The sequence below is a fragment of the Necator americanus genome, chromosome III, assembly GCF_031761385.1.
Source record: "Necator americanus strain Aroian chromosome III, whole genome shotgun sequence".
Lineage (NCBI taxonomy): Eukaryota > Metazoa > Nematoda > Chromadorea > Rhabditida > Ancylostomatidae > Necator > Necator americanus.
Genome location: NC_087373.1, coordinates 9153087 through 9171697, shown reverse-complemented (window position 1 = coordinate 9171697; position 18611 = coordinate 9153087). Strand labels below are relative to the sequence as shown.

General features: G+C 39.3%; 4 protein-coding genes across 6 annotated transcripts; all 4 read right to left on the bottom strand.

Moving 5' to 3' along the window:
- Window positions 1-2441: 2441 nt before the first annotated feature.
- Window positions 2442-6930, bottom strand: RB195_009048 (uncharacterized protein; the record flags this gene model as incomplete). Its single annotated transcript, XM_064195864.1, has 10 exons — window positions 2442-2584; window positions 3234-3333; window positions 3422-3606; window positions 3994-4086; window positions 4142-4298; window positions 4380-4444; window positions 4507-4600; window positions 4731-4807; window positions 5579-5640; window positions 6854-6930. 10 exons carry the CDS (start codon window positions 6928-6930, stop codon window positions 2442-2444), a joined length of 1053 nt encoding a protein of 350 aa, XP_064047009.1.
- Window positions 6931-7243: 313 nt separating this feature from the next.
- RB195_009047 (uncharacterized protein) lies at window positions 7244-8736 on the bottom strand (the record flags this gene model as incomplete). 3 transcript variants are annotated; one of them, XM_064195863.1, is made up of 6 exons in its annotated part: window positions 7244-7374; window positions 7450-7537; window positions 7603-7694; window positions 8284-8363; window positions 8496-8575; window positions 8734-8736. In XM_064195863.1, the coding sequence occupies 6 exons, from the start codon at window positions 8734-8736 to the stop codon at window positions 7244-7246; spliced, it is 474 nt and encodes a 157-aa protein (XP_064047007.1). The 3 variants fall into 3 exon arrangements, with proteins under 3 accessions (XP_064047007.1, XP_064047006.1, XP_064047008.1); XM_064195862.1 differs by lacking the exon at window positions 8284-8363 and having other exon boundaries at window positions 8467-8575; XM_064195861.1 differs by lacking the exons at window positions 7603-7694; window positions 8734-8736 and having other exon boundaries at window positions 8288-8363; window positions 8475-8575.
- A 247-nt stretch (window positions 8737-8983) lies between these two features.
- RB195_009046 (uncharacterized protein) lies at window positions 8984-11196 on the bottom strand (the record flags this gene model as incomplete). Its single annotated transcript, XM_013452489.2, has 5 exons — window positions 8984-9113; window positions 10463-10611; window positions 10738-10859; window positions 11023-11103; window positions 11169-11196. 5 exons carry the CDS (start codon window positions 11194-11196, stop codon window positions 8984-8986), a joined length of 510 nt encoding a protein of 169 aa, XP_013307943.2.
- A 105-nt stretch (window positions 11197-11301) lies between these two features.
- Window positions 11302-11854, bottom strand: RB195_009045 (uncharacterized protein; the record flags this gene model as incomplete). Its single annotated transcript, XM_064195860.1, has 2 exons — window positions 11302-11479; window positions 11814-11854. The coding sequence occupies 2 exons, from the start codon at window positions 11852-11854 to the stop codon at window positions 11302-11304; spliced, it is 219 nt and encodes a 72-aa protein (XP_064047005.1).
- Window positions 11855-18611: the final 6757 nt, after the last annotated feature.

Genomic DNA, 18611 nt, shown 5'->3' with positions numbered 1-18611 from the left:
AGCCAATCAGTCAAACTAATCTAAGGAGCAAGTATACACTCAAATAAGCAGGAAGTCAAGATTTGATGTAGTGTTAGAAGAAATTACAGGACCATGATCAGTAGTAGCATGTTTATCAACTTTTTTTTCTTCTGCTCGGAATGTAGTGAATCATGGAAACACCAATACATGTCCATACAAAAAAAAAAACAATACCTTGGGAAAAGCGCAATGTCATGGTTTAATTTTCATTTAGCTTATATTAAGTAAAATTTATAGTAGAAACAATGAAGAAAGCATTCAGAAAGCAACCAACCAAATTTGGTAAAACAGCTTATCACAGTAGTGATAAAAGTAGTTAATTGCAAATTGAAGCAATTATCAACCTGCATTGTTAATATATTCAATGCACTATTCGAAAATGCGTATCGTATAAAGTGGAATTAGGGGACAAATGGAGTAGTGAGTACTGTTTGCTAAAGTGCACGGCTCGCCTTGGCACCTCAAATATCGTGCCGACCTCCGACTGTTTGCCGAACCGTTGACCTTGTCGACACAGCTTTCTCGGAGAATTTTTGGAGATTGAATGACAGCGAGCAGTGGACTAAGTAACAACCATATAATGACCAAATACGTAAGCCTATCTGTCTCTCTATGGATCTCTAATCCTGCAAGTGTCAATCAGTGAAAATGAATTGTTATGCGAAACGACTAATAACAGAAGCTGAAGTGCAGATTCGGATGAGTGAGTACAAAAACGCTATCACTTGGTGTTGTGTAACATTTCTGAGGTATTCACGAGCGACATCTGCGATTTCAGATACTTCTAAAAAATGTAGGGAAAGAAATAGGTAAACAGCTCAAAAAGCCTAAATTAATGTTTAACAATCTGTTTCAGTCACTCATCAGTAGAGGAGAGCGATAAATTCCCACATTAATAAATATGCATATGCTCCCTCAAACAGGTAATATTTCAATTCAGTCCATTCAAATCATAAGAGTATAACAACAATGTTACCTTCAATCTGATAGCATACTAAGCAGAATTTTATACATCACATTAGTCACAAGTGATCTGACAACAACGAAATCCAAGATTAAAAGGAAGATTATCCAAGTCGAATGATATTGATACCGACCGAATGTGCCAGCTGATACCAATATCACTACTACTACTGATACCAATTATTGGTGACCTAATGATTATGACCTAATAATCACGATTATTGGATATTCAGCACTTCACACAACTGTAACCACTTGGCAATAACCGTGATAATACAGTTCAGAAGAAATGCTGTTCCATGTTCCAAGACATATATACATATATAAATGTAACATAGATAAATAAATACAGTCGCAGTCGAACGCACTGTGTCAGCGCGGCACATTATGAACTCGGCGGGAGCTGCCGTTCAAGCGATACAGCGATTTTTCATCTATTATCTATGTATTATTATGATATTTTTTATCACCATTCTTTTCTGTATTTCTGCACTACAGACTACACTAACATGTCACAATTGTAGAAAAATCCTTCCATTTACACTCACAAAATCGCACTATCGCTTACAGGCTCAACGACCGGCAGAGGCTGCACAAAGAGTGTATATTTATGCATATGGATAACTAATATGATACCAAATAATACATTACTCTCTTTCAAAGTTCATTCAATGGTTTAACCGTTCGAAAATTCGTCGAACATTTGAGTAATTCAGTTCTTGGGACATTCGAATATTCCGAATAAAAGTTTGTTCGACTGCACGAAAAAAAACATTCAATTTCCCTGCAGATGTCTCTCGTAACCAGATATTTGCAAGATAAACAAAACACATAATGAAATACAATCAAGGTTAAAGAATTTATTGAAACCACAAGAGGGAATCAATCAATCTAACAAGCAAGTATACAGTCAAATAACCAGTAAGTAATGTAACGATTTGATGTAAAAGTTACCATAAAGTTACAGAACCGGGAACACAATTATGCTAATTATTTGTATCCTATTATGATCAAGGCTAGAAATGAAATCAAATAGAAAAACTGTGAAATGAGAGGAGACAAATGAAAGCTGACTATTGAAAAACGAATGAAAGTTGACTATTGAGAAATCTACATTTGAGAAGTTGCACTTGATAAAAGCCAAAGTATGATAAACCGGATAGATAGCGGTTTGCATTATACACACAAACAAGAAAGTTACAGTGAGCTTGCTCTGCTTAATTTAAGCATAAAGCGACCCAAGAAAAATTAGCCCGTCTCGGTTCGAGAGAATAAATTGTTTTTACTCGCTTCAGCAAGTCACCGGGGATGATGGAAATGAACCCATTTAGTGATTATACATGTCCTTTCACGAACAGAGATAATGTTTAGCGTATAAAAATATTATAGACGAGCTAATTTTTTTTCTGATCACTATGTATAAGCTAGATACGCGAATATTAACATTACAATAGAGATTAGCCTCTATTATTGTTGGCGTCGTCTGGGTCACATCCATACCGTAGTTGAAGTTCTTCCATATACTGTTGTTCGCTCAGTGATAAAGCACGTGCCAGCTCATCGTCTTCGTCCACCACAGTTTCGGGCCATCCACCACATTCTATAGAAAAGAAAACCACAGTGGAATCGGTTGCTAAGTAAAGAATACTTGAGTAGAAAAACTTAACAAACTCCCTAGATAACATAGGTGTATAGCAACTTTGCCTGCTGAGGATTGACGAAACTTAACTCACGTAGCTTAGAAAAGAGAAGAAACAGCAAGTGTTCACAACAACTAATCTACAGATTTCTGCAAATTTCAGCAGCGTGTACTAAGAATTCAGCAAAATTTCCAATTCTACTGATGTGAACTACTGAACATGCTGTGGACATTGTGGGAGGTAAGTAAATGAAGCGTGAGTAAATTTTCAAAACTTCGACTAAATTTTTACGAGAAACTATCCCCATCGCTAGCAAAACCAAGACAGAATATTTTCTTTATTACTTTTCACTTCACAAGATTGGATATCTAAACAGGAGTACATCTATCTCACAAAAATGTCTCGGTTACTACTTTCCTCTGAAGTCAGCTATCGTGAAATTTTCTTCGAGAGGATTATTGTAACCCCATCTTGTAGGAGTTCAACATAATGTCTCGTGGTTATCCCTGACTTCAATAACTACGAAGAAAACGTTAACCTATTACAGAATTGGACAGGAGGACAAAATATTTCTTCAAGTAGCGAGTGCAGAAATATACATTGTCACACCTTCTAAAGCCAGTAATTCCGCATACAATGAAGACTTGTGCGAGGACTGCTCGTTACCAGATTCCCTTGCCAAATAATCCAGGTACGAATCTCGTGCGACCTAATGAAAAAACATTTAGAAAACTATAACAATTATTTACCTAGAAGCTTCTACGCTTAAAACAAAGGAAATCTTATAGCGGTAACACCTGTTCACTAATCTCCTTTTCAGTTCGTTCGATATCCGTCAAGACGAGCTGACTTTGGACAAGAGCCTGTTCCACACTTCGGTCACTGCTTTCTTTCACTGCTTGCCGCAAGTCATTCGCTCCATTAGCCACATAACCAGGAAGTCCAAGACCTATTCCAACGGCAGGAGCAAATGGATCGACGACTGCAAATGCAAACTGCGGTATCTTTCATACAAAAATTCATAGCTGTGAAAACAGATCTGCTTCCCTTTTTATAAATTGAATCTGAGCGTCTGGAATAGACTAAACATAGAAACAGTAAGCAAATGTGAAAAGCAATGAAAAACAGTGGGTGTAGCAGGAAAGAAACACCTATCTTCACATCTTTCCGTAAGAAATAGCAGAGGACTGAGCAAATATGAGAGAAACAGTAGTTCGCTTTTTGGAAAGCTATTACACAGAGGATATATTACGAAATACAACAGTAAACGGTTGTATCAAAAAGACTGGAATGTATCTTGCCTACAAAGTAATCGCTGAAATGAGTAAAAGTCCAGAGAGGACAGAAAATAGAAATGCGAAAACCTTACCAGAATTATAATGAGATGAGCCATGATAGCTGAGACGAATCGGTTCATTAACTTCAAGCGTATTAATTGTTGGATAAAAAATGTTGCGAGGGTCTGGAAAAAAGAAAACTATGCATAAAAATGCCAGGAAACACATGTATTTCCTCACTTTCGCTGTATTCGTAGATTTCAATAGGACGAGCAAACATCTCCGAGATGGCTTGTAATTCGACATGATTCCCATGCTGACCAGGACGACGTTTACGAGCCACATAGGATGAGAAATCCTCGGCAACAAATGGGGCAAAATGATCCCGGTTGCGAACCTAAAACACCGAATAAAAAGAAGTGAGCTATATTAACTAAACGTAGGAAGATGTTAATGACTATCGGAAAATGAAACAAACCATGTAGTCCATACACAATCGTCGCACTTCCCCGTGCATCTCTTGGTCGGCATAAAGCTGATCAGCTGAAGTAATAGTGTTTTTAATAATTTTGGCAAAGTATGTATTCGTACTAGCAAGCACTAACCAACGGCTCGAAACATGCATGATCCATCTCCTCGAACCTGCCTTATTTCAAAACCTCGGGTTCTCTTCAGAAGAAGAGCAAAATCTGCATCCATCTAAAAAGCGCCACTATCGCATACATTCAGATGCAAAAAATGAAGTTGTCTAAAAGAGAAAAGAATAGACACAAAAAAGATCAACATAGGAATTTTTTCAACAAGTCCAATAGTAACCACGACAACGTACTTTCTCATCTTTAAATCCGACATCGTACTCATCACCAGAATTCGCTCCGGGAGAAACAGATCCACCACGGGCGTACTCTAAAAACACTCATTCCTGGTATGTAAGATCTATGTCGAGGAAACAGAAAACTAACACAGTTCACATGTATTACATCGTTACTCCATCCAAAGAAAACTGTCAATTATATTAAAATTATACTGTACAATTACATTGTTTTAAAATGTTTAGTGGGATTTGAAACAACAATTCTAGTTCTAAATCATGACCGCACATACAGCGACGCATAAAGAGACGTGTGGGACTGCGCGGCTCACTGCTTCTTTGTTTCCTTCTATTTTTACATTCTAAACAGTTGCTAAGCTCTCAGTAGGTTAGATCAACCACAACATTATCAATCATCATATCATATCGCAAGGGAAGAATACAATCGTGTTCCAACGATTATTAGCGAAGTATATAATGAAGGAATGAATAGGTGATCAAAGTATTAACTTAATTGAGCAAAATGTTATTACTTATCCTCTAGCCGCTTCACTATTTCCTTGTAAACTACTAATTAGGTGCACTAATGAGGTCACATTACCAGTACATAACTCTTAGTTCCAAGCGCAGTTGGTAGCAGATTTCATTGCTACTGCCCGATTGATGGTTCGAAACTGCCCAGCTGCTAACCAATTCTTTCATCTTTCTTGTTCCATAAATTAGTATCAGACTAGTCGGGGAAGGCAAAAACATTGATTTTAAACAACAGTAGATCGCTTCATTGCTTATTATAACCCCTCTTAATGGGTTTTGTTATCAGTGGTATAGTCAACCTGATATTTATCAACTTCTATTAACAGCTGTACCTGGTCGTTGTTCTCTATTGAAATTAAGGCGTTTTCGTGGTTTGAACGTTGTTCCTTGGTCACTAAATGTCACGTTAAAATAGCAGATGGAATCATATTCACATTAAAAAATGTGATAGAAACAGATAACCCCCGCTACACAAAAGACTAACAACTACACAAAGCGATGAGCTGAACTTCATCAATCCACCTTTGCACAAGATTTGGCAGAGCTCATGATTAGTTATTAACGAACGACAACGAGCCTCAAGCGGTGAAAGAGCGGTTCGTTGAAATTCGCTTGATATTTGATATATCACGTTCGCACAAACATGAGCTACTGCATAGGGAAACTTTGCACCAAGAGGTATTGTTGAAACAACTGTGCAACAAAACCGGGGCGGTGCACTAACAACGCATAACTACTAAGTTTTTCACGAGGACTGCGTCGATTATGGAAATTCAGTGACGCTTCAGAGACCAATTTCACAAGAGGAATGCCCGAACAGAAAAAGAAAGCAAATGCCGTTCAGAAAGAACAGATTAAGACTCCAAAAATCGTGCTGGAGGAGAATGTACTGTGCGAACACATGCGATCTGTGAAGTAGATCGGCTACTTCACAGATCGCATGCGTTCGCACAGTATTCCCAGAAGTCTAAAATTGGCTGCTGCAAAACATCTATAGCCTTTTTTAAATTTTTACTGTCAGAAGATGTCCCTTCTAAACGCCATTTGCGTGTTGCTGCTGCTTGGGCATTCCTCTTATGGAATGGAATTGGTCTTTGAAGCGTCACTGCATTTCCACAACCACGCAGTTTTCGGGAAACACTCATTAAGGGTTCTTCGGGTTAAGTGCAGTTGAGCGCGGAACAATCGCACTTTTATTTCTGGAGGTAAATAACTGAATCAGTCGGACCCCTGAGATTTAAGGATGTCTTAGGGGATCAATGAGATGTAAGCTAAAGTTATTAGTTACTTGAGAGGAAAAAGGAAGATCGCGCTTCCAGAAATAAGAGCGCGGTTGAGTGCCCCCTCCCAATCTACATTTTTCCCGGTTATTCTTGCACACTTCAACGATTACATCTATTAAACTTACAATACCGTCGTACGCGTGATGCAAAGTTGCTTGATTCAACACGTGACTACTATCTACCAAGTAAAAACCAATCTTCAGAGAAGAACCAAAGAACACTAGAGAGGCGTGCGAATTCCAGCGAATGCGTCGCGGTACCCATGACAAGAAGAAGCAACGACGCTTTACGACTACATTTTATAATCAGATAAGGAAAACCAACCTGACGGTACATTCAAAAGGTCGCTGATTTTCGTCGTCTGAATCGTCCACGCTCTTACTTTTGTGGAAGACTGTCATCTGTGAAAATGACTAGTGAGTCGGTGCAAAACATACACTAAAATAAAATCTGGCGAAAGAAAAACGAAGTATGAATAGCATATTCGTACTAGTGACAATACAGAATAGAAGAATTTAAGTCAACACAATTTAATAAAAATGTTAGATATATTTATAAGAAAGAAAGACTGAGCTGATAAATTGAAGAACAGTCAACTTTAATTACGAAGAAATAAAAAAAAAACGACCTAACAATGTCAGCGAAAAGCAAGATGTGCACTTGAGCGAATGAGATCGTACAACTTGGCTGGACCGACTACAAACAACAATCTAACTATAATCGCTTCCAGTTCAGTCGAAGCTTTGCAGGAGATGCTGGTTCCTCATGCTCGAACAAACGTTCGGCAAGCTGGTTGTTAGTCACTTCCATTTCCCGAACAAGTCTTCGTTCCAGTATACATTTCCCTTAATTTCAGTAGCTAGAATGGCTCTCAACCCTTTCAGATTTAAGTTCATTATTAAACAGAACTTCACACCAACCTTCCTTGTATCTTTCCGTATTTTCATGTGTAAATTCATAAAGCCATCCTAACTTGGTATCACACACGAGACAAAAAACGTCACGAACCTGAATGGACTGCAGTAAGAAATTACAAAGAATTTAAAAGTAGAAATGACGAGAAAATGACAGACCAAATGTTTTCCTGTTGTTAACTTCCTTGCAACAGGTTCTCCGTATCGAACGTTAGCGACACGACGGAAGAGAAACGCCCGCCCCGTGCAGCCTTGAAAAGAACCTTCAAATTGCAAATATTCGATGTCTTCCAAAAAATTGGACCTGGCAAGGCATACAATCGATTTTGAACATCGACTTATTACTGGTGTTCTAATATCAACTAATTCAAATGAGGAATTATGAAGATGAGTAGCAGAAAATGAAATCAGCACCTCAAGTAGGATTCACTTGAAAAGCGAACCAAATTCATATAAAGACAAACTTTTGGAAATGAATTGAAATTTATTAGCACCTTTCTTTCAACAGTTCCCACGTTGAAAGCACACTTCGAAATGATAACGTCAGATGGAAAAGGTTTGGCAAATAGAAGAATGAAGTCATAGATACGCGAACACCTACCGACAAAATATGGACGGTTCTACCAAAAATGCGCTGGAAGAAAAGGTGGAGCTGCTGTCTTTAAAACAGGGAGAAAAGATCAATAATAATGTTATCAATTAGCGGTAACTATGATGGCAAAACTGGAATGCCTTATACAATTGCGTGCCCAATGAACTATGGCGTCCTAAAACCCACTTCCCTCTATTGAAAATAACTATAAACTGAAAGCCCCCTTACTGCTCAGACACGACGTTCACTTACGTCAAAGATAAGTTTACACTCTGCGCGATTCCAACTACTCGCAGCAGGCGCTAATCGAGTTCCATCTCGAAGGTCTCTAAAAACAAAGCTCCTCGTTAGAAAACGCATCGGACTACTATGTTTTATTCATTGCTCCTCCATAAATACAAGTAAATAAACACAAAACTAATCCGGCTTACCGCTAAACCTAGTAGAAACAACTTCTTGCCTGTTGGAAAGGTAAGTGCCGCACTTCTCACATGAGAACGTCCGCCTTCCGCCCCAGTGCTCCAGAAAAACACGCGGCATCTGAAAGTGAAAGGAAAAGGCAATGACTCCAAACACCTGCCAAGTCAATATATATGAAACGAGCATGAAAGGAGTAGGAACAAATGCAGTTGTAAACCACAGCATTAAAAAAATCGAGATGAGTATATTGTTTATTAAGGAAAGGTGAGAAAGGATACCATAAAATCGTTAATCCAGGTACAGCCACAGCTTTAAACATCGGCATATAATTTTCTTTGTAAGCCATCAATATGTTTATAATATGCACAAATTGAATGGAGAAACTCCTGATTATCACGATAAAAGAAAACTGGCTACAAATATGAACTCCTAAAAAGAAGTTATTGGTTCTCTACCACAAAGTAAATACATATAAGTGCATGTTTGCAAAAGTAAGATGCTAAAGGAAGGCAAGAGCAAACATTTAGACTACGGTGACTCAGCCACTGTTGCAGACGCTTGTATTGTCGAAGTTCTGTTAGAAAGACCTGAGTCAGACCTCGAAAGGCCCGTTAAACGAATACCTCGACGACCGCCAAAAGTTTCGAATTTCGGTGATCTGAAAAGAAGTATGAGATCAGCAGTGCCCGAGATTGGACTAAGAAATTAGCCACTCAGCGGCGCCTATATTTCTCGAAATAATCATATCAATACGTGTCATAGATCCTCTAAGACTAATGCTGGGCGCTAAGGCCCCAGCATTAGTCTTAGAGGATCTATGACACGTAAACTTAAGTTACTAAAAGAAAAAAGTAAGAGCTTCGGGAAATAGAGCGCCACTGAGTGCCCCCTCCCCCGCTCCCAAGCGAAATTTTCCGATATTCGAGAATAATAGCGCTAATAGCTTCATGGACGGCTTTTCGATTCACCTTAATGGTCTTAGGTGTACGATGTTCACATAACTTCTTTTGTTTGAAAAAAAAAAAAACTTCAAATGATGATTCCTTGGAATCTGAAGATAACACAGTGAAATATGTATGTGTCTAAGCAGTGCATTCTTTAGTGATTGTGAAAGATTCTGTTTATGCTAGAAACACTCGTCTTTACTGGTAGTTCGAACAAATATAGAAAATCTTCTAAACAAGTTCTTTGAAAGTTGCCGTTTCTTTGCTTTAAATGTACTTATTGTGCAAAGAGCATTTGTGCGTCATCTAAGCCGATAAATGAATCTCAACACTGCATTGCTAAAATACCGAGAAGAAAAAAAAAACGATCTCTACTTTAATAGGCTGTTCTATTCAGGTACTTTTCAGCGTCATATAAATTTGTATTCGACAAAATATGTGTTATGAAGTTAATAACTTGAATATATTTATCAGCTCAAGTGAGACAAGTTTCAGCAAGCAGTAGAAAGCTAGCAAGAAAAAATACAAGAAATACAAGAAAAATACCAAATACAAGAAAAAACGCAAAAAAAAAAAATAGTGGAGACACTATAGAACTCAGAAATTACGAACAAACTCTTCTACCTTCACTTGTCAAACGCCTTCTACATACTTGCTTTTGGACATTTTTGATCATTTCAACTTTCTCGAAAACAAAGTGAAATGACCAGTAAAATCCTATTCAGTCAAAGATTTAGCTTCGTTCCTGTATTAAAAACAGCCTCTCTAATACAATTTTCATCACCGTAGTAGTAAGTGCATTACTTTCTTCTCACAATTTCGGCATCTCAGACATAGTCTCGCAACAGAGATAAATTCCCCAGTAAATTACAAGCAAAAAAATCTGGGCAAAACCCCTTGCATGGAGTGTATTGCAGTAGTATTACTTTACATCAAGGTACTTTTGCAAAGGAAATCGAACATCGTTGAGTATGGTAAATAATTCCACATTCATTCAGTAAGCAGATGAATCTAATTCGGATTTATTTCAAATGAATGTCATATTAGTCAGGAAAAGGCTTACGAAGGTGGTTGCTCGTGAGTTTCAAGTGCTCCAGCAGGATCGGGAAACCCATCTTCCTCATCTATGAGTGCTTTCTCAAGAATCACTCGTGCTTCTTTATAACGTTGAGACTCCTCCATAGCAAATTCATACATCCAGCCAACTTTCTTCTATAACAAAACCGCACATACAACTACAAAATTTAACAAAACTACATTCTGGCCCATATAGAAATGTTATTGCATAAAATTGATTCAGTTACTTTTTTAAACTATAAATAACGTATAGAAACTTACATGGCATATTCTACACATCACATCACGAACAATATGTTTCCCAGTCATCATATCTCTGTGCTGGGCTTCTGAATAGTCAAGATTCCAAGCACGATGAAACAACATCGCACGTCCAGAAGATCCTGCATAGTAGAGTAGGTGAATGAGCAAAAATACAGATAATTTGATTACAAATTTGAAAATCCAACATCCCCGCTTCTCGACCATACCAACCATGAGGCGACTACATTTTGGGGAAGTAAGTTTGTTTCTAAAATACTCAATGAAATCACAGACAATACCTACCTTGGAATCTGCTTGAAATTAATTCGCTTCGATTTGTGAGATAAGTTTTGCAAAAGCGGCAAACGACAACTCTTGTACCACCTGAAATGTGGGAAATCTCAAAAGTAAAATCATTTGTTACGAAATCAGAAAGAATTGAAGCATACCGTGATTCTCGATGAAGATTCGACCCATACTCTATAACAAGGCGACCAGAAACCCGTGTTAATAGAGATCCTAACTATGTGTAATGACAAATGCGCAATGCAGGACGAACAGCTCTAGGTGGCCGTCCGGCGATCAGCTGAGCACTGGAAAATGGACTCGTCCACACCGAGGACAGCTGTCACAATCTGCCGCGCTGCGAACAACTTCGCCGCTGGGACGTGCATTTAATGTCCTTGACGAATAGTGGAGTAATGTTGTGCAATGTTTAGCAAGTAGTTCGACAATGACAATATAACATATCTCGCAATATCTGAAACACGAGTGAAGTCTACTTCTAATCATGTTGGATTTTCGCTATTCGTCCAAGTTCTGGCAGGACCGAATCGAGCTACATCTCCTATAGTCGGATGAAGCACGCATAGTTGTGTAAGCGGCTGCGCGCGAAGCGGTGCGGTAGAGACATAGGTTCAAATCGAGGTGGGACCATGGCGAATTGCAGAGATGGATGGCAGTAGCGTGGATCCTTACACGATCCCAATTGCTACGCTCCGCAGCGCAGCCGCTTGCGCAACTGTGCGTGCTTTATGTCATTTTGAGCCTCCCGCCTCCTGTATGACGTAATATTTAGAGGAGGAAGAACTCACTTGAACCATTTAGCTATCCGGCTGATTGGGGCAGAGTGCATCGGAACGAGTAATGCCCACGCACTCAGCTCCAGCCTACCTTCAACTATAGTATTCGGATTAGAACGAGTTCGGTGGCTCGGAACTGTCGCGTAAGCAGACACGATCGAAGGGGTGCGGTGGAACGTAGCGATTGAGATCGAGCGGAGACCCCGTTAGTACAGCACATCGTTGCAGTTAGTGGCGCGGTGGAGCGTAGTGTCGCTTCGGGCGCAGCGCTTACACAACTCCACCAAAGGTCGTTAGGGTCGTTTTGACCGGACTATAGAATGAACAAAATGAAAATGAAAAGAAATCTCTCTCATGATGAGTCCCAATCTTCCTAATTAGCATGAGATTTTGTCATATGAGCAAGGTAATGGGTAAATGTACATACGATTTACACATTTTCAACTTCAGAAATGCAGCCGAATGAAAAAGTCTCGAATTCGTTGGAAGGTGGAGTTGCGCAAGCGATTCCGATCAACTCAGGACCCTCACTAGCTAAACTCGAGGAATGTGGAAATGAACAAAAGTCCCACTGCACCGATTGGAGCGCAGCCGTATACACAGTTGAACCAGACTTGAGGTCGTTTTGATCCGGGTATCTAGTCTGTAATAACATGATGTGCCAATAAACCTTTCTTATGTAGATTACTCGTGTTATTGATGCCCATTATCACACACATATTCTACCGCTTGGCTGTAGTAGGTTTGTGGGAGCTTTGCCGTACTATATGCTCTTTTCTGTATTTCTGTATTACACATCCACTTCGCTACTTACGATAACGTCCTCAACCGCACATTCAACCTCTTCACCCCCATAACCTCCACGTCTGCTTCAGAGTTGAAACCAGCTTCTTTGAACAATCTGCAAGTCTTCTCTTCTTGAAACTTTGGAATGGAAGTTCGGTAACATCGTTTTGGTGCCACAAAAATGAGAAGAATGATGGAAATGAGTTTGAAATAAAATGTACAGTATTAATGCACGATGAGGAAATACCTGCTAGGAAGGCATTGGAAACATTTTGGATTTGCGTCAGGACTCCAGCCATGAATAACAAAATGAGTGCATATCAGTTGCCAGTGACTTCTTGCCGTTCGTAACACTCTGTGAGCTATGAGATTGTCCCACATGTAGTTCCTTAGGTACTTAAAGGCATCACCCCACCAATCCGAGGTGGTACGGATTTCAGGCAGAGTATTCGTATACGGGATCGTAGATCATAGAGAAAAGGGTGATTCCGTTCATTTCTTCCAAATTGCCGTGAAAAACGGCCCGGAAGATGTGGCTTTGAGCGTCCCGGTGCGCTATTTTCTATGAGTCCGATAGGAGCGCACCGGCCTTGTGCACGCGCCGCATCTTCCAGGCCGCTTTTTACGGCAATTAGGAAGAAATGGACGGAATCACTCCCCTCTCCATAATCTACTATGCCGTATACGAATACTCCACTTGAAATCCGAACCACCTCAGATTCGTGTGATGATGATTCCTTTAAAAGCATCGTATCGCGAAACTGACCATGTTGGGGTGAGAAAATATGCAGTACATTTGTGCACGCGCCGCATCTATGAGCGATCAAACAGCGACAACACTGGAAATCAATGTGCTCCATTGAGCAACTTCTTCAAACGAAACCGTTGAATATACTAGAGCGAGTTAGTAGTTAGCACAGTAGTTTGAGCGCGGTGGTTAGAATCGAGTGAGGACCCCTGCTGCCACCGTTTATTGCTGCAGTTTGCGATGATCCCATCTCGATTCCAACCGTTATCTCCACCGCGCCGCTTCGAGCGCTACCGCTTACGCGACTGCACCGTGTTTCATGTCCTTCTGACCCGACTATGGGCTACTGAGTGTGTACAAGGGTGGTGCGTTCTAATGTACTTCGTAGGAACTAAAGCGGCTCACACGCCATTTTTCAGGGAGCTAAAGAGAAATTGCTTGAAGAGGTTACACTCATACTCGTAATCTACAAGCCGAACTCTATTGGGCCTCCCAACATCGTCAGTTTCTTGATGTGTGAACCCTTTAATAGGCGTTTCGCTAGTATCGCAACAGATCCTACAAATTCCGGTCCTAGATCACTGTTGCTCAATACGTTCATTTTTACAAATAATGGATTCTAAAGTTAACATTTCGTTCACGAAAGTCTCTGTGAGTTCGAGTGTATTCGAATATTCAAGACTTTATTGCATAAACAACCATATTTTATTGCATGGTATTATTTTTTCAAACGTTGGTGCTAATAATAATCAACACAGGTGTAGTCTGCAAAAACACATAAGTGTGTGATATTAAAATATCCAAGTTACAACATTCGAAATGATAGTGAGTCGTTGGGAGAGAGATATGAGGATCAATCCACACTAAATCTTAATAGCTACAGCCTCCTTCTTTGACCGATGAATAGGATTTAGAGCCTCGATTTTATCAGCTTCACACCCCAATGTAGTAACTTATTCCTACAACATAGCAGGACTGACTTCCTAATCCATCCGAAGGACGGAGCACCACTGAAACTTTTGTTGATATCAGTAAGCTAGGTCTTCTGAGGTCTTGCAACAGAGATTCAAATTCGTTTGTTGGCGATATCGTACGTTTGACAAAATGTACGGATATAAGGTTGTCCAAGGAAGAAGTGTGCTCCAAAGGATGGAGCATTGACGGAGAAGATTGCCATCACACACTTAATAATGTTCTGTTAGAAGAGATACATCAACTTGGTATGAATATTTCTAAGGGCATACTTGACCGTTTCCCAAGGTTCAAATCAAGCACGTACTGTGCCGAAGGTACACTAAATATGCCACCAGCGACCTGAAAAATCATATTTGGAAAGTTCAACATTTTGGAACATTGGATAATATATAGTTTTTGAGCATTATCCCTTCCTGTTTGCCAAAGGATATTATTTAAAACTGGTTTCGGCACACCTATATAGGATGTTGCTGTGTCGGAGTAAGCCTAAATTAGATCAGAAATCAGAAAATTAGATTAGAATTAGATTCCAGTCGAGTGGAAGAAAAATCGGCCATAAGATCAAGAAATGTTTCTTGCAATGGTGGTGATAGCAAGAGTTTCCAGCATAGAAGCAGATAACGAAAAGAAGTGAGCGGGTTGTGGCGATAATTCTAGCCCAGAGAAGTTGATGGATGAACAAAAAAGAAAGAGGGAAATAATTCTAATCAAATTTGATATAAATTTGAGTTGTTATAAGTAGTATTAATCGGATCATCTCCTCGCACATATTGTAGGAAGAAGTGTATTTCCAAATGCCAACAACTCCTAGTCCCGAGTGAGGTATGACGCTTTTCTTGCTCTTGCTCATAGAGTTATTTTTAGTCAGCTTGAAGGCATCACCCCACGAATCTGTGGTCGTGGGGGTTTGACGTGGGTTATGCCTATACGGGGTCGTAGATTATGGAGAGGAGGCGAGTGATTCCGTCCGGAAGTCCGGAAACGGTCCGGAAGATACGGCGCGTGCACTAGGCTAGCATGCTCCAATGGAGTTCCTTGTAGAAAATAGTGCGCCGGAATGCTCGAAGCCGCATCTTCCGGGCCGTTTTTTACAGCAATTAGGAAGAAATGGACGGAATCACCCTTCTCTCCGTAATCTACGACCCCATATAGGCATAACCCACGTTAAATCCGCACGCCTCCGATTCGTGGGGGTGATGCGTCTAACAGTTGAAGTAGAACAAATGTATTAGGTTGGTGAATAAGTTCGTAGAGTTTTATGTTATATTTTATTTTATTATAATGATTCTTTTGCTCTTTGGTATTGCGTTAATATCATTTGGAAGAGCTGTTTTTTATCCACAAAAAAAAAAACTGACAATTGTTTTCTGAATAATACAATTTTTTTCCATTACTTTCCAGCAATAGAAATGGAAAATCCAGAGAGCAAAAATCAGCACCTCTAACACCTACTTTAATTCACGATTCCTGGCGAAACGGCATCAGCAAATTGATTGAGAGGTGAAAACAGATTGTAAGCAAAAACGGAGAATACTATGATTGATCTATGATTATCGCTTATTGTAGATACCGTTTTTATATTTTTACAGTATAATTATTCCATATTACTGTTATTACTTCATTCTAGTCTATTATATTTATTTATATCATTCATGTTATCTATATTCATTACACCTATATTTTTTGTTATTTTATTTTATTTATTCTATATTATTACTTTTCAAATTTTAAACTTTATATTATATTTTTATATAATTATCGTTTTGTACGATAAAATAAAAAAGAAACTGGTCGAATCCAGAAATTTCGATGCAAGGCGTGTAGTCCAAGTCAAAGTCGCCGGTTTTGAATTTTTCGAACCATTTTCGTGTAGTAGAAGCGCAGCAGTAAAATGGCCACTTCGTAGAAGTCGCAAATGTTCAGAGCGGCTGCGGCAGATTTTTGACTTCACTGGAAATCGCGCAGAAAAGTAAGTGTCGAAAGTGCTGATTTTTCTCTTGGATATTCCATTTCTAAGGCTGAAAATTGACAAAAAATTAAATTATTCAAGAAAAAAAACGATTGTTACAGTTTTTTGGAGCGGAAAAAAAGCTCCTTAAAATAGTACAAAAACTTAACCAACGAGCAGGGGAACCATTATAAAATAAAATATATTATGGAACTCTACGGACGTATTCCCGACCTAATATTATTAAAAGAAATGTGTGAAACATACGTGTTGATCAGCAGCGTGCCTGTAAGATCCGATGCTGAATCCAGCAATTTTGATGATCCATTTTTTTATTAACAACCAAAGGCGCATAATAAATTTGAAGTTCACAGTTGGTCTAGTCATAGGCACCGTACGTAATATATCCACCAATTTCTCCTCTACTGTAGGCGACCTAAAATTTCGCAAGTTTTCATTTGCTCAGAAAAAATCGTCTAAATATGTAGTGTTTTTGTCGTAACATATCAAAAAAGCTAACCCTTCTATTCATTCATACAGTGAACTGTTTTGCATCCATGAAGTGTTTTACTGCTTCTATTGGTGCTTGCAACTAGAATACACGCATCATTTTAGTGAACCAAGTAACATTATAAAGGATAAAGTCTCTGCTTATCAATCCTAGCACACCTAGGTGTTCAGATCGGATGGGATGGGCTGTTTCTAATGTGGAGTGGCCGTAAGCGTTTGATTTTCCCAAATTTTCCATTGTTCCGCGGAAAAAAGTTCAGATATTTAAATCAACTTTGTTAGTTCATATGATCCACAAAAAAAAGATTGCGACATTCGGGATATCGTAAAATGTCAAACCGTTTGAGTATAGTTGAAATAGCATCTATAGAACCATTCAACCGTCAAATTTTATGAAAGTAACATTTAAAAACGGCATCAATCGAAAGAGTGTTTTTATGCTCTAATTTCTATTTTCGTATTTTCTACCTTACCTAAACTGAGTGTCACACCGTTTGGGATGACTTCAGTTCAGAATCGTTAAGATTTTGGAACGCGCATTGCCCCATACAATGACTTGCGAGGGCGGACAACCGATGTGTCAAGTCACTGTTTTTTTCCTCTCAGACAATTCTGGTTCCAATTAATCTTGATTGGCTCAATGGCGATTTTAAATCTTGGACCGTGTAGTCACAGCCGGACCTTTTACCGACTGCGCTGCACCCCCCATTCACATTATAGATAACAGAAAAAAAATTAACATCTCGAACTTCGTTGAATCCGAGACCGAAAATTCCGTCCATTGGAGCTGTACCAAAAAATGGAGCGAGTGAATTGGCCACACCAAATTATTGATGTTTCATGAATAAGGCTGAATATTCTCATTGAAGCTTTCTTTTCCTATACAGAAATCTTCGACAGAAGAAAAATAAACAGATAAGCAAAAAAAAGATCTTTGCACTGGAAGAATACAAAGATCAGCCAGAAATTTAACGAGAGGAACAGCAGGAACAAAACTAGAACATACATCCATAGGCGATATTGTCTGTACCAATGAAACCGGCCGCCCATCCACTAACGTACGTCAAGGTGAAGCGTTTTCTTGTGTGCTTAAGCATTTTAGAATTGCCATGGCAGAATTTCTTCTTAGTTCGTCCACTGATTGGATAGCCATTGCAGATTGGATGAGTATAGGCACTATCAATTACCCACATTGCGGACGAGCCAGTATCCATAGTAAGAAAGATCGATAGAGCTGTAAATTCTGATCTCACTGAATCGCAAAGTGATATCAGCCTCAAAAACAATCCTCTCTGGATCGATGGAGAGGTACTTTTCGAAGGTTTCTTTCTGTTAAAGTCGGTCAATTTTGTCGTTCTGAGTGGAAGGCTGTAACAAGCGCCCTGCGTACCGTGGTTCAAATGCTAAATCTTGCCTGGTGTGCCGACATTAACTGCCCCGAGGTAATGTTGGTAGCCCCATGAAACAATCCCTTGCCATGTCCAGTATAGTTCCTTGACTCTGTTTCGCTCTTGTTCATCAAACATTTTCAAATATCTATCGTATTGATTTGTTCTAAAGTTCAATAAAGTCCAAACGGAGAAGATCGTGTTCCACACGTCTCCTAGTTCTACGGATAATCATTACTTCAACCCAGCAGCAGCTCAGCGTTGTTGGATTTTCTTTCTTCGCTTAAAAGCAGATTTAGGTTTGTCATCTTCCATGATGTGATATATTGATTATCTGGAATGTTGAAGTTGGGCCGGGAGGAGCGAAGTCGATAAGAGGTTCCGGTGTCTACACGATCGACCGGAGGTTCGAATCCTTCCTAGTGCTCACCAAGCGTTTGATCCCTTCGGGGTCG